At 44.1% G+C, this 14,670-nt stretch overlaps 2 protein-coding genes across 10 annotated transcripts in view; one reads left to right on the top strand and one right to left on the bottom strand.

Annotated features, from left to right (window-relative positions):
* CSPP1 (centrosome and spindle pole associated protein 1) overlaps window positions 1-4,331 on the top strand; it is a 56,054-nt gene extending 51,723 nt beyond the window's left edge. For 7 of the 9 annotated variants that reach the window (XM_048940433.1, XM_048940438.1, XM_048940430.1 and 4 more), the window contains 2 exons: window positions 1,236-1,386; window positions 3,111-4,331. In XM_048940433.1, the coding sequence (XP_048796390.1) occupies window positions 1,236-1,386; window positions 3,111-3,337 (378 nt within the window). In that variant the 3' untranslated portion in view covers window positions 3,338-4,331. Of the gene's footprint in view, window positions 1-367; window positions 664-1,235; window positions 1,387-3,110 lie in introns of those variants that run through there. The other 2 variants (XM_048940437.1, XM_048940436.1) reach the window with 2 other exon arrangements.
* Window positions 4,332-4,460: 129 nt separating this feature from the next.
* Window positions 4,461-14,670, bottom strand: part of ARFGEF1 (ADP ribosylation factor guanine nucleotide exchange factor 1) — an 84,049-nt gene continuing 73,839 nt past the window's right edge. Inside the window, exons 33-39 of the mRNA XM_048940428.1 lie at window positions 10,544-10,613; window positions 9,762-9,891; window positions 8,822-8,961; window positions 8,293-8,461; window positions 7,544-7,682; window positions 6,618-6,735; window positions 4,461-5,906 (exon numbers count right to left, since the gene is read on the bottom strand). Coding sequence (XP_048796385.1) covers window positions 5,742-5,906; window positions 6,618-6,735; window positions 7,544-7,682; window positions 8,293-8,461; window positions 8,822-8,961; window positions 9,762-9,891; window positions 10,544-10,613 — 931 coding nt within the window. The 3' untranslated portion in view covers window positions 4,461-5,741. The remainder of the gene's footprint in view (window positions 5,907-6,617; window positions 6,736-7,543; window positions 7,683-8,292; window positions 8,462-8,821; window positions 8,962-9,761; window positions 9,892-10,543; window positions 10,614-14,670) is intronic.

Below are 14,670 nucleotides of genomic sequence, written 5' to 3'. Positions count from 1 at the left end.
CCCATGCCTTTGCAGCTGTCTTGCCTTGGGGCAGAGCTCTGGGTGGTGGTCTCAAATAATTGTTTAGCCTCAGGATGAAACCTGAAACGTGCTCAGGAGACACAGCAATAACAACGTGCTGGTTTGGGTATCCCAAAGGTATACACAGTTCTCAAGCATTCTTCTAATTGATCTAGAGGAGAAGGGTTGACTCTCAGAGAAGGAAAGGTAAGAAGTGTAATTGCTGATAGTTTCCAAAGTAGAAGGATGGCAGCAATGCTGAGTGCAGCAGTAGATTATGCTTTTATCACTTTGTGAGTGTTATGCAGTACAGCAGAGTGAGAAAACCCAAAGCAGTCTTTAACCAGCCCTCTGCGCTGATAAACAGCAAAACGGGGAGCAAGTACAGCAAGAAAGGGATTGCACCAAACAGCCCTGAGAGCAGCCAAAGCAGCCCGGAGAGCAACCAAAGCAGCCCTGACAACAACCAAAGCAGCTTTGAGAGGAGCCAGAACAACTCTGTGAGCCAACAAATGAACATTGTGGACAGCAGCTATTAAAATAATGTGATAATTATGAAAAAATACAAGCAAATGTGTTCTCTGTAACACGCTGTGGTCAGATCTGTTGCTGTCTCAGCCTGCGTTGGGCACCAGAAGGAACGCAGTGGTGTAATGCAGGAGCAACTCAGCACCACGCTGTCGTTTGTGCACTCCTCCAGGGGAGCTGGGGGAGAGAATTGGGGAAAGGTTAAAAAAAAAAAGTGTGAGAACTCACGGGCTGAGGTAAGGACAGTTTAATAAGAAGGAAGAAAAGAATAAGCAAAATGAAGAAAAGAATGAATAAAACAAAAGCAATGCACGACGCAATGGCTCACCAGCAGCCAGCTGTACCCAGACAGTCCCCGAGCAGCAGCAGCCCCTCTGCCAGCTCCTTCGGTTCTACTGTTGCTGTGTTTTGTCACATGAGAAAGCCCTCTGGCCAGTTAGGTCAGCTGTCCTGCTTATGTCCCTTCCCAGCAGCTGCTGCACCCCCAGCTCCTTGCCGGCAGGGCGGTGTGACAAGCTGAAGAGTCCTTGACTTGATGTAAGCACTGCTCTGCAATAACTAAAACACCGATGTGCTATCAACATTGTTTTCTTCCTGAATCTGAAACGTGGCACTGCATGAGCAGCTATGAAGGAAATTAACTCTGTCCCAGCCAAACCGGGACAGCTATGTAACTGCAGGATTTCTGTTTTTTGCACTTGCTGCAGGAATATGTCCCACCAGCCCTGACACCGCTGCTGCAGCCTGACAGTGTGTCTTTGCACTCCGACTTCAGCCTGGATGTTGATCAGATGAAAGGCAAAAACGAAGAACGAGTGCGCAGGCTGACCGAGCTCCAGCAGAGATCTGCTCACTTAGGTACGCCCGTGTGCTAGGATTTACTGTGTCATCTCTAGATAGGTACAGCAAAGGAACGAGCGTTCGTACACTGCCTGTAGCTGAGCAGGGAGTGCCTGGCTCCAATAGAAATTACTTATCAAGGTCGGTAACCGTTGTGAGAGGCTTCCAACAAGCTTCAAGCAGCGTGTTGTAGATAAAGCTTAGAAGAGCACAGTGGGACAAGATGCTCTGAGTGCTGCCTCGTCACGCTCTGCTGCTTGTCCCATCCGTACCACTGCTCATACTGCAGGGTGCTGTGTGGGTTACAGCAGCACGGTGGCGATGCTGAGGGAAAGAGAGCAAACCCTGACTGTTGGTGGGAGGCCTGGCCTTTCATTTTTCGTGCGATGTGATTTGTGCAAATGAATTCTTTCATGTAAGACAGAAATCTTTTTTTCATCGAGGCAGTCGCTGTGCTGTCTGGTAATTACAGTGTCAGTACCTTTTTATAAACACTGTGAGAGTGTGAGATGAATGAGATTACAGCTGCTGACAGGCTTTCTGTTTCTGTAGCTATGGGTTCTCTTGCGATGTTTTTTGTTTGTTATAACCACCTTGCTCAGATTTTTAGTGAATATGGAGGTAGGGTTTTTTTTTCCTTCTGTAATTCCAAACAAATGGGTTTGCTGATTTCAGTCCATCCAAATTAGTCCACTTTTGCCCTGTGAGCTTCTTTTGCTCTCTTCCCCCATTTTCTGTCATCTCTTCTTTGTAACCATTTGTACTTCCAGCTGCTGGAGGAGGTAAATAAGAACAGAGGCTGCATCTGCCCAAATTTAAGTACTACTGTCTCTCAAGACAGGAACAATAAGTGCTATATGTCTTTTTCATATTCATATATGATAATAATAATAAAAAAGCATCACTGATATTCTATGCTGCACTGTGCCTAAGATATAAGGTCTGTATCTATGGCTGACCTGCAAAACCAGTCATAATAGCCTTCAGAGTGGTAGTGGACCCATGTTCTGAAGGGAAGCAATTGGTGGCAGCAGGCTCAACAAGCCCACTGCTTGGAACGACATTGCATTACGGTTCCTAGCTGTGCTGGAATGCCATCTGTGCAGGTAATTGCATTTGCCCTGCTTGCCAGTGCTAAACTGTTTATTTCTTGGGTGTGAACAGAGTGTCTCACTGAGCGTGCTCAGCCATAATGCTGTCACTCAGTGGCTTCATTCTTCTCTGCATGTGTGCACTGGTACATGAGATAGGCCTTTGTGCCAAGAGGCTTGGGGTGAGCAGCTGGGCAGGCACAGGGGGATCTGCCCACATCAGCCCTGGGTTGGTGTGACACAGGCTGTTGGCATTGGGCATGGAAGGCCCGTGGGGATGTACCTGCAGTGGGCCCTGACCTGCATAACATCTGAAATGAGTCTTGAAAACAGCAAATCTTTTTTGCTTTTGTTCCTGCTTAGTCCAGACAAATCAGCATGTTTGGTGTAGGGATGATGATGTCTTTTTGGGAGGAAGTTTTTCACACAGAGGGTGGTGACACACTGGAACAGGTTGCCCAAGGAGGCTGTGGATGCCCCATCCTGGAGGCATTCGAGGCCAGGCTGGATGTGGCTCTGGGCAGCCTGGTCTGCTGGTTGGCGACCCTGCACACAGCAGGGGTTGAAACTACATGATCATTGTGGTCCTTTTCAACCCAGGCCATTCTATGATTCTCCTTCAGCACACTTGTGTTGTTCCTCTCCCCACAGGTGAGGATGTTGCCCTAGGAGAAGCAGATGACTTGCTGAAGCCTCCTCCATCCAAGGACAGCCGCCCGCCCAGTTCTGTTGACTCCATTGCCACAGAGCCCTGGCTGCGGCCGGGAACGGCAGCGACGCTCCGCAGGTTCCTGACGGAGCAGCAGAGCCCAGCAAAGCTGTCTCCTGAGGGCACGCTGCCGCTGGGCTGGCAGGGCCTCTCCACTGCACACGGCTGAGCACAGCCTGAATGGAACCCACGTGTGCCTTGCAGCAAGGGAAGGGAGCGTCCTGTTCGGCACTACTGCACTTTTAGAGTCTCTCATAGGGATAGCTGTACTCGATGTGAATAGCGTGGAGCTCTGTGTGCAATTACAAGTAGCAATAATGAAGAAATGGAAGCTGCAGTGCAGTGGGGATTCTGTACTACAGGGTGGTGGAAGTGGGGCAGTGAAGTATTTTGGCATTTTTTGCACTTTTTATACAAGTTAGTTTCAGCCTTAGAGGCGAATTTGCAAGGAACAGTGTGTGTGGGAATTTGATATTAAATCAGAATTACATTTTACCTTTGCTCATAGCAAAACTCCAGGACTGTTTGTTTGCAAATAGAGGCACAACAGCAGAGATGCAGTTTGAGCTTTTACCAAAAGGATGAACAGCCTGGAGGAGGCCACTTCCCAGTGCTGAATGGGGGCTGTGGTGCCGAGGAGGAGAGCAGTTGTTATATGGAAGAAGGTCTGTTAGCAGTATATCTTACCTTCCTAACTTGGTTTGTGTTGGAGTATATATTTATGTTTCTGATGCAGGTGATAATAAATTATTTTGTTACTAAAAATCTGAAAGCAGGCTGAAGTAGCATTAGTGCTGCAGTTGCTGTCACTTCCCTTCTCATGAAGGAAGCGGGGTGCCAAGGCCCTCTTCAAAGCAGGAACAACCCATGGAGCAAGAGCTGAGCAGAAGCTCTGCTCTTCAGCAGTGTCCACAGCTTTTAGCACAACCCCATTCCCTCTTGCTTATGGTTCCCCCCCTTGGCCCCCGCTATGCTGTTTGCATTCGAATCCTGTTGGCTCTTCAAAAAGGATCCTCCAAATCTTTCCTAACAGCTCAGTAGGCAGTGCTCTTTTTGCTACACCCCAGAAAGTCTTAATGTTTTATGAGTGCAGACTACACAGAGGTCAGGCCCTTTAATTCCTGTCAGTTGCTTTTCCCCAGCTCCTGCACTCAGCTGCTTCCAGCTCTGCCTTCCAGCACCCTGCTGCTGCCTGCTCTGTTCCTCTCCCTCAGTTCCAAGTCATGGATCCGTGGCAAAGGAAGGTATAAAACAAGTGCTGTTGCTTAGGCTGGTTTTGATTGCACTGATGAAAGAGTTCAAAAACTTTATTGACCTATAACCCGATTAGAGTATGCCAGATGAGAACCAAATATTGTACAGAAAGTTGTACAGAATTTTTTTTACATAGAAAACTTTACATATCTGTACCATATACATTTTGTCCATCTGAAAAAAATTTCTACATCCATTGTAATACAGAATGCTTGACAATCTCGTCTTTTAACCATCAGAGCACAATTCACAGTATGAATACATTTCCAATAAATTTAACCATCCCCAAACCATGCCCGATTTGTTACTCGAATATATTCAACATTAAATTCTGTACATCAGAGTGAAATCTACATCAAACAAAAAAACATGTGACAGCAGACACAACCTAGACTTGTTTGCAGTGATTCAAGTTCCACTCCTTGAAGGATCATCGTTTTGATGGCTCGTTATACTGAGAAGCCCTAAAACAAGTATAGTACAGGTAGTTCAGTCAGTCGTGGTACTTCTACCTCTGCTCTTGACCAAAGTCAGCAACACTAACTGCTGGGCTACAACGAAACCAGAGAAATAAACCACAACCCCCCAAAAAGAAACCCAAACTTCTAGTGCATTTGGTAAACAATTCAGTGGTATGGGTTTTCAACAAATCAAAAATACAGAAATAAAACAATTCAGGAAGAACTGTATAGTGTTAAAGAGTTTATATTACAGACCTGCATCTCTGTACATTTTCACAGAAGGATGATTACCGATGTCTCAGTCAGCCTGAGTGTGCAAAAAATCTTAGAATATCAGACATAGTCGCTAAATAACTTTTACCATCAACAATAATCTCCTTTTTCTTTTCACTATAAACATTTGATCCTTCAAAATACAGCTCTCCTGAGTTGTACTTCTCGCAGAAGCTCAAACCTTTACATACAGAGTTCTTTGGGTACGTTTTCCTTTCACACCCGCCACAACCACATGTTGCTGTACTGCTGTCTAGGACAGGAAAGGATGGCGCAGCCCAACGCTGACGAGGGGACTGTGCTGAAAACTGGCTCGAGGGGACTGTGCTGAAAACTGGCTCTGTGCTCAGCACCGGCCAGGGCAGAGAAACCCATAGACAATCCATCAGGAAACAAAGGGACTGGAGTGTTGCAAGCCTTAATTACAGGTGTAAGCATCTGTACCATTCATCCTTAGACACACGCTGCCTGCCGTACAAAGAAACCATTTCTATGGATGCCCAGACAGAACGGCTCAGCTCGCTGGTCCTTTTATTTAGCTGAGGAGTTCAGGCTTTTAAGGGAGCAACCCCCAGTCACTACGTGCTACTGCTTGCTGATTGCAGACTCGTGCTCTGCTGGTTGGGATATCTGAAAAACCACGCCGATCCGCAGGAAAAACCTTCGCAGAACAGCCCGGAGTTCAGGGATAAGGTCAAACTGCATAATTTCACACAAGAGAGGATAGTAGAAAGAGGCGTGAGCCTTGAACTGGGGAGAAAACAAACAAACAGCCAGGTTATTCCATAATGCACCAGCACACCTCAGAAAGCCTGCGAGTGAAGAATTTTAAATGCTCTCCTAAGTCAAGGTGAGAAATCCATGAAGTGACAAGCCGAAGCATCACCGTAACAGGAGCCTGCAGTGCTGGGATAAGGCTAAGGCAGCTGTCAAGCCTTCTGACATGCTCACTGGCTGCACACAGATCTCTAACTCTTACTCCTCACTAGGAAGAATTTTGCCCTCATCCGTTATGTCTGTGGTTGTGGTTGGCCTTGTTCACTTAATAATTCAGCCCAGTTCTGCTAGAAATGGTGGGAGATCTAAATACAGATTTATTTAATCCAGAACTGCTTTGGAAAAGGTCAAGGTGACTCACGTGCAACATGGGAAGCAAAAGCAGGAGTTACTTCCAAGCACTTTGAAAGCAGTACCAGCCACTAACCCTTCTCAGCAGGAGAAGCATAAAAGCGACTTAAAACACATTTCTAAACAATTTTAGCATCTTTAAAATATTCTCAGACAGCTCAGCACTCACTGTACCCCCATTCTGCAATGCAGCCGTTGGTAACCAACGAGTGCAGCTGCAACACAGATTTCTACAATACACAACCCTACAGAGCAGCAGGAACTTCTGAAGCAAAGAGCTGCTGGTTTGGAATGATACTTAATGCAGCATTTCAAGTAGTTCCCATTACCTACCCTTTCATCACTTATCTTCAGAACTTTAGTCAAAAATAAGAGCAGTAGATTAGTCCAGGCCTCCCGATGGCTTTCTGATGTGAGAGTAAGAAAGTAACTCAGAGCCTCACTGCAGACACTGGAGAGAGAAGACACAACCCAGTAACTCACACTGTATTTTGAGATCTACTGTAAGGTGAGCTTTGGCTTTGTAAGTAGCCACACCAGCATAGAAAACTGGCACAGAACCACATTGCTCTGGGAAAGCTACTGTGAGTCTCGTGATTAACAAAAAGCAGTGGCTTTGCTCAAATGAAAACCAAAACCCAGTGCTAAACAGGATTATGAACTGTAATAGCAGTGTTTGCACGTCTACATAAATGGTACCAAATGCTCTCTGAGGGGTGTTAGAATGCAAGACAAAATGATACAACAGACTGAACCTTGTGCTGATGCAAGAACATACTTTTTCATCTTTGCTCCAAGTCCCTTTAATAGACTTGGTCTATTAAATCCTAAAATACTTCCATTCTTTCTCCACCATGGTTTGAAGGCCTCTGTTATTCCAACTCTGGCTTGAAGGACTTTGCAAAGTAAGAACGTTCAGGTAAATCTGAGTGGATTATAATTAATATTCAACAATGCAAAAAACAACATGCCACAAGCTTCTATGTGCCCACAGGATCCTGAAAGCCTGTGCTCATTTCTACAGATGAGAACAAACAGCATCAGCTCCCTAAAACAGCTGAAGTTACTAGGAAGAAAAAAAGAAAAGTTTGATATATACATATATTCTTTGTAAAAATCCCTCACTGACCCACATGCTAGCTGGGACCACCACCACACAGCGCTGTTCACTCAAGTAAGTGTACTACAAACAAGCAAACCCAAACCAGCACGTTCTTTAACAGAGATAACATTAACAGGTTCTGCTATACAGCCCTTACTTTAGCAGCCTTTGCTGGACTTCTTCCCACGCGCTGGTTCGGCTTTCATCCATGTACATGCGGAACAGAATGCGTAACCCACAGGCAAGACTGCTTGTCTCCTGCTTCAGAAGATTGGGCTTGGACTTGCCTTTAAAACCTAAAGAAATTCAAAGAACCCATTTAGGGTTTTGTTTGTTTCACTTAAGTTTTTGGTACCTCTCCTGAGCATGTCCTGCACATAGACAGCATACTACACATGTTATATTTGTTAACATACAACACACAACACATATGAACAGAAATAATACACGTTTATACAAATATATGCATTTAAGTATTTATTTTACAATGTATACTATGTATTTATAGATTAATACTGCTAATTTTAGTGCAAGGAATAGGTTGAACTGCTCCAGTACAGAGATTCCATTTTCAACCCGTTTTGGAAAACGCCACAATTTCAAGAGCAGACTTGTTAGCACCACAACCCTCCTAACACTGTTTTGTACCTGTAGTTTCCAAACACAGGACTCACACCTACAGCCAGTGTTTAACTTGGCAGCTGCGTACACCCAAAGGCAGCCCCTTACATCTTTGGAAATCCAAAAGGCATTTGCATCCAAATAGATGGGGCTTCCTTCACTTAGGGATGTCTAAGGATGTAAAATTACAGCATCACTGTATTTTTAAAGCTTTTGTACCCATCTATTCAAAGCAGAGCAGAATGTTCATGAAGAATCTCTCTCCACAGAGACTGACTGACTCACCTGCTTTCCAGAGAGCAGTTCTTTGTTCATTGTTGGAATTAAACGCCTTGGCAAACCTGTGAGATTCTAGCAGACAATCGAGGAGTTTGAAAAGCTGCTGTGATGTCAGAAAACGATACATCCCTTGATCCTGTGTATCCACGTGGACATCAAAATCTACTGCATCTCTCTATTTGGGGAAAAAAAGATTTCAGGTCAGAATTGACAACTGCCTTCATTAAGCTGCTGTGACATTGCAATCCTACCCTGTTTTCATCTGCAACTGTACTTAAACTTAAAACTGTATGAAAAATTGCACCCCCATCCCAGGTTGGAGAGATCTCTGAACAGCAAACATTCTAATCTCCACAGCATAGCACAGAAGCACAGCGAACCCCATTTTACACAAGCTGTAAAAGATCTCAACAGTCTGCTGCAAGTTCTCTAGCACTTCTAAAAGCTGTAAATTCGATGTTACAGGAGTTTATGAAACTTTGTCCACTTGAGAAAAAGCTGTTAAAGAGGGAATACACCTGCACATTTTACTTACTTGTGCTGCTGCTAGATTCTCTGCATCCTCTTTTTTGCTAGTTGCAGGGAAGAACACAATGTTGTCGATAGTCTGAATGAGTTCCAGTTGTACAACGCACTTGATCAGAAGAGCAGCAAACAATTTCTGTTCTGGAAATTCTTTGAAAAAGAAATAGTGCTTAAAACACCAGAGTATTATCTTACTTCTCCAAAGCTGTTCTTCAGTTTATTCCTACAACAGTTCAACTTCAAGCACATAAACCAACTCCGGAATCTGCCCATCTAAATCACTGTTCTAAAATCAGGGCTGATGACCGTGTTAACAAGGAAGGCTTTAAAAAATTACTTCCTACCTTTTGCCAAGTCACCTGCCATGCACTGGGCAAACAGTCAGCATTACATAAAATCACCCAACTTAGCGACCCTGTTTTTAGCACCAGTGCGGCAGGCAAAGGAGGCAAAAGATAACACTGGTATCACAGATGTTTGCCTTGTCCTTGGGGCAGTAATAGCACTAGGCAAGAGCATTTTAGGCGGCAATGCAAAACTGCACGTATGTATCTTAAAGGATTGATATACTCTCTTCAGACCTGTCTACGTGTACTTGTTCTACCTACTGATTTTATTGCACTCTACACAGAAACAACTGTCTTCTTACAGAGAAAAACTACTCTCTGATACAGGACTGTAAGGAGAGCACAATTTTTAATATTTTGCACTAAGTAAAAAGCCTACAAAAGCCAGCAGCATCTTTCTCACTTTTTAATGCACTGCTCAAAATTGCAGACCCCACAATATTCCAAAGGAATTCTGTCATACAGCATGGAGACAAAAATGTAATCCATGCCATTTTTTTCCCACCTGATTTTTCTTAAACTGCAGTTGGAGCTACAACTAAAGACATCACCTGCTAAGTACTACCCAACTGATGCAAGACACCAAACCACTCAAACACGCACTTGCTGTTGATCTGGCTTTGCTCACTTCTTCACTTCCTGTGGGCACTGCAGTGGGTTGATGTGGACGTCCATCTGAGGATCTTGGTTGAACAGTATCATGAATATCTACAGATTTCTGGGAGATTGTATCCTATAAAGAAACCCCAAAAATTATTTACAGAGAACTTCTGTGAGCTAATCATCAATAGCAGTGTGCTTCTTACACAGCAAGTCAATGAGAAGTATTTTGGATATTTCTTTTTCTACATCAGCTGAAGGTTACAACCACAGAATGGCTTGCATTGGAAGGGACCCCAACAATCATCAAGTTCCAACCCTTCTGCCACAGGCAGGGCCACCAACCTCCAGGTCTGGTACCAGACCAGGCTGCCCAGGGCCGCATCCAACCTGGTCTTGAACACCTCTAGGGATGGAGCATCCACAAGCTCCATAGGCAGCCTGTTCCAGCACCTCACCACTCTCATAGTAAAGAACTTCCCTCTTAAATCCAACCTAAATCTTCTCTCCCCTAACTTAAAACCATTTCCCCTTGTCCTGCTGTTATCAACCCTTTCAAAGAGTTGATTCCCCTCCTGTTTGTAGGCTCCCTTTAGGTCCTGGAAGGCTGCAATGAGGTCACCCCACAGCCTTCTTTTCTCCAGGCTAAACAAGCCCAGTTCCCTCAGCCTGTCTTCATAGGGGAGGTGCTCCAGTCCCCTGATCATCTTTGCAGCCCTCCTCTGGACCTGACATATTTGTACCGAACACTTGCAAGCTTTTAAAGTATTGACTTGGCAGCTTACCAGTTTTTCTTTTGCATCAGAGGGTGATACAGGGACAAAAGCCCCACTGACCGGCTTCCAAGTCAGCAGCCTTGAAAAGGCAAAACCAGTAACAAATAAATTAGTAAGCATAAAAGAACACTCAAAACTGATACTCTAGCAGGCAAACCACTCTAATAAGGTGGTTGGTTTGTTTTCAAAGTTAAGGAAGCAAAACCTAAGAAGTGGATATAGACAACTTTGTAAATTAATAAACTTATTTCACTTTTAAGGAGTAAAATAGATACATCTTGTTCTTTCATACGTATTGAAAAATTTCAGTTATCTTTGTTGTTTTTTTTTTTAAAACTTCTGCATTTCTGCCAATTGCCTGATTGGACAACTAGATTCTGTTCTAGGCAGAATATCAGAACTTTAGTGTCACCAGCCAGCCTCATTCTCTCATACTGCCTTAAGCTGTCCTCAGAACATGGACTGAATTTATCCACCCCAGGCCAAGTCAACATGCTGTGAAGATCCTCTGCCATTCTCTATTTGGGATATGTGCCAGCATTAAGGTTCTATTTACACTTAAAAGTAGACATTTCCACTTAAAATTCAACATATCCATGTCAGGTCATTGCTGTTATAAGGCAACAAGACACTGACAGTACTTCTGATCTCTCTCCTGCTATTTTCCTATTGCATGCAGCTGTCTCAAGGCTCTGTGCCTTAAACACTTAAAGGCTTTATCAACTGCAGTTTATGGAGGCTGTTTGTGCCTGACAACAATTGAGGGAGCTCAGGTTAAATAACTTAAGTGGGCAAATCATTGCTTGGTCCACCACAAGTATTGCTAGAAAGAAAATTAAAGTTATTGGTCATTGTTAGCATGTCAAACTATTTAGGAGGCATTTATGGAGTAAGGCCTCAATCTGAATGAAGCAACCCTTGACGAACATTTTTGTCTGTATTTCTTAAGTAAGATCTTCCCAAAACTGTAAAGGATCCTAACTTGACACATCACTGGTCTCCATACAACTGAAATAGGACAAATCACAGCAAGTGAAAAGATAAAATCTAGAAGCATGTAGTGAGGCACCAAAGTGGAGCAAATAATTGAATTTGTTCTTGAAAGCTACCAGGACACAAGCTGCAGATTATTCTGGATCACAGGTTAAGTCTTGACAGCCAAAAATAAGTTAGACTAGGCTTAAAATGCCATCTGCTAACAGGGACATTAGAATGAGTCAACACAGCCAGGTCATCACAAGTTGTGCTAGGAACCAATTCACCAGAACAAGAGGGCATTCACTCTGACTTTCTGCCAGGAAAGCTCAGAAAGAAGAAAAGAAACTCGTACAAAGTTTCCACTAAAAGTATGAATAAATATCTGTGTATCATAATCACTTTTTTTTCCCCCCATATGAAAAATTCAGCTTTATTAAGACTTCAGCTTTAATAGAACACATTAAGGATAAGAGAGTACTTTTTAAGTGGCCCGGTGAGTGCTCAGAAAAAAGCAAGCCACAGGAAAGAAGACTGATTATATCTGCTCAAGGGAACACTTGGGTATAAAATCCAAGCGTGATTTACTTAGCTCTGCAGAAATTAGGAAGTTTCCAGCAATGAAAGAAGGGATAACATAATGGAATTCCCTAAAGAAGGTTTAGAAAGATTTCAAGAGATGGGAAAAAAAAATGGAAATTTGTGGAAGGAAATAATGCCTATTTTTCCGTCATCTAGCTAGAGGCAACAAGAGTATTTTGAATGCGTCTAAAGATTAGGATATCCCGTGTGCTGCTCTGAAGCAGTTTCTGGTATATAACTGCAATACTACCCACAAGCATATGCTTTGATCTTATGTGGAAAGGGAAGCTTGTGTTCTGCTAGAAAATGTTCTGCTTTCGAATTATGGGACGTCCTAAGTCAGGGCTAATTTAATTGGATTTTTATTCCCAGAAATATGGTTTCAATTTTTAATTTTGGCAGTTACCAAAATGCAGACAAGTTCCTGGCCCCCTGATGTTACAGCTTTATTTTAATAATAATTCCTACCCACTCATGTAGACAAGTAGGTGAGGTAGTTATATATGGATTAACTTAGGTTTCTTCAGGTCAGAACTAAGTGTTGCCCAGAACCAAATGCTAAGAACTAGCTCACAGACATAGAACAAGTCCTAATGTAGCAATCCAGTATCATCAGGCTTGAAAATAAGAAATGTTTCAACTCAGTGCTGGTGGAGTAAGAACTAAAAAAGAAAATCTAGGCTCAGACAATGCTGGAAGTGGTTTCTTGTTACACTGCTCTATGATCACAGAATCACAGAATTGTAGGGGTTGGAAGGGACCTCCAGGGATCATCGAGTCCAACCCCCCCTGCCAAAGCAGGTTCCCTACACCAGGTAGCACAGGTAGGCATCCAGGCAGGTCTTGAACATCTCCAGAGAAGGAGACTCCACCACCTCCCTGGGCAGCCTGTTCCAGTGCTCCGTCACCTCACTGTAAAGAAGTTCTTGCGCATGTTTGTGCAGAACTTCCTATGCTCCAGTTTCTGGCCGTTTCCCCTTGTCCTGTCTCCACTCACCACTGAAAAGAGTCCGGCCTCGCCATTCTGCCCCCCACACCTTAGATATTTATAGACCTGGATCAGGTCCCCTCTCAGTCTCCTTTTCTCAAGGCTGAACAGACCCAGTTCACTCAGCCTTTCCTCATAGGAGAGATGCTCCAGGCCCTTCACCATCTTCGTGGCCCTCCGCTGGACTTTTCCAAGAGATCCCTGTCTTTTTTGTACTGGGGAGCCCAGAACTGGACGCAGTACTCCAGATGAGGTCTTACCAGGGCAGAGTTGAGGGGGAGGATCACCTCCTTTGACCTGCTGGCCACGCTCTTTTTAATGCACCCCAGTAAGCCATTGGCCTTTTTGGCCACAAGGGCACACTGCTGGCTCATGGCCAACCTGTCATCCACCAGGACACCCAGGTCCCTCTCTGCAGAGCTCCCCTCCAGCAGGTCATCCCCCAACCTGTACTGGTGCATGCAATTATTCCTCCCCAGATGCAAGACTCTACACTTGCTTTTGTTAAACCTCATCCGGTTTTTTTCTGCCCAGCTCTCCAGCCTGTCCAGGTCTTGCTGAATGGCAGCACAGCCTTCAGGCATGTCAGCCAATCCTCCCAGCTTTGTATCATCAGTAAACTTGCTGAGGGTGGCCATTATCCCCTCATCAAGGTCATTGATGAAGATGTTGAACAAGACCGGACCCAGCACAGACCCCTGAGGAACACCGCTGGTTACAGGCCTCCAACCGGACTCTGCACCACCAACAACGACCCTCTGTGCTCTGCCAGTCAGCCAGTTCTCAGCCCACCTCACTGTCCACTCATCTATCCCACACTTCCTCAGCTTTGTTATAAGGCTGTTGTGGCAGACAGTATCAAAAGCCTTGCTGAAATCAAGGTAGACTACATCTACCACTCTCCCCCCATCCACCCAGCCAGAGACAACATCATAGAAGGCCACCAGGTTGGTCGAGCACGACCTCCCCCTGGTGAACAAGTGCTGACTACTCCTGATAACCTCCTTCTGTTCCAGTTGTCTGGAGATGGCATCCAGCATGAGCTGTTCCATCACCTTTCAGGGACAGAGGTGAGGCTGACATATATGATATATATGATGTGTACATATAATGTACTAACTTAGAATAGTACAGCTTCACTCTTAGAAAACTCACACAGGAAAAACACCACAAAGGGAAAGAGCATTACAAAGTATATACACAGATTTTCTTGAGAAGATTAGGGCTCAAAAAAACCAACCAAAAAATACAATGTATGCTAACAGACTCAAATCTGTAAGGTAACTGCAGCATTGTAACCAGTATTTTTTGAAGAAAAATTGACTGTGGGGAAAAAAAAACAGATATGTAATTACAAATTGCAAGATCAGCCCACTGGTTCCATTCTTCTATTAAAAAGACCGACTAAAAAAGCAGACAGTACTTCTCAAAAGAGCAACTGTTCTGATACTGCATAAAGCTACAGGTCACAGATACCATATCCCACATATGGTATTTCTAATTATCATTTACAACACAATAAAAGTAAATCCAGCACCTAACAGCTATATGTAACAGTTTGAAACCAGTATCTGCCATCCAGCTAAACCAT

This window comes from Lagopus muta, chromosome 3 (assembly GCF_023343835.1).
Source record: "Lagopus muta isolate bLagMut1 chromosome 3, bLagMut1 primary, whole genome shotgun sequence".
In the NCBI taxonomy this organism is placed as follows: Eukaryota; Metazoa; Chordata; class Aves; order Galliformes; family Phasianidae; genus Lagopus; species Lagopus muta.
This window is presented reverse-complemented; position numbering and strand designations above follow the sequence as displayed.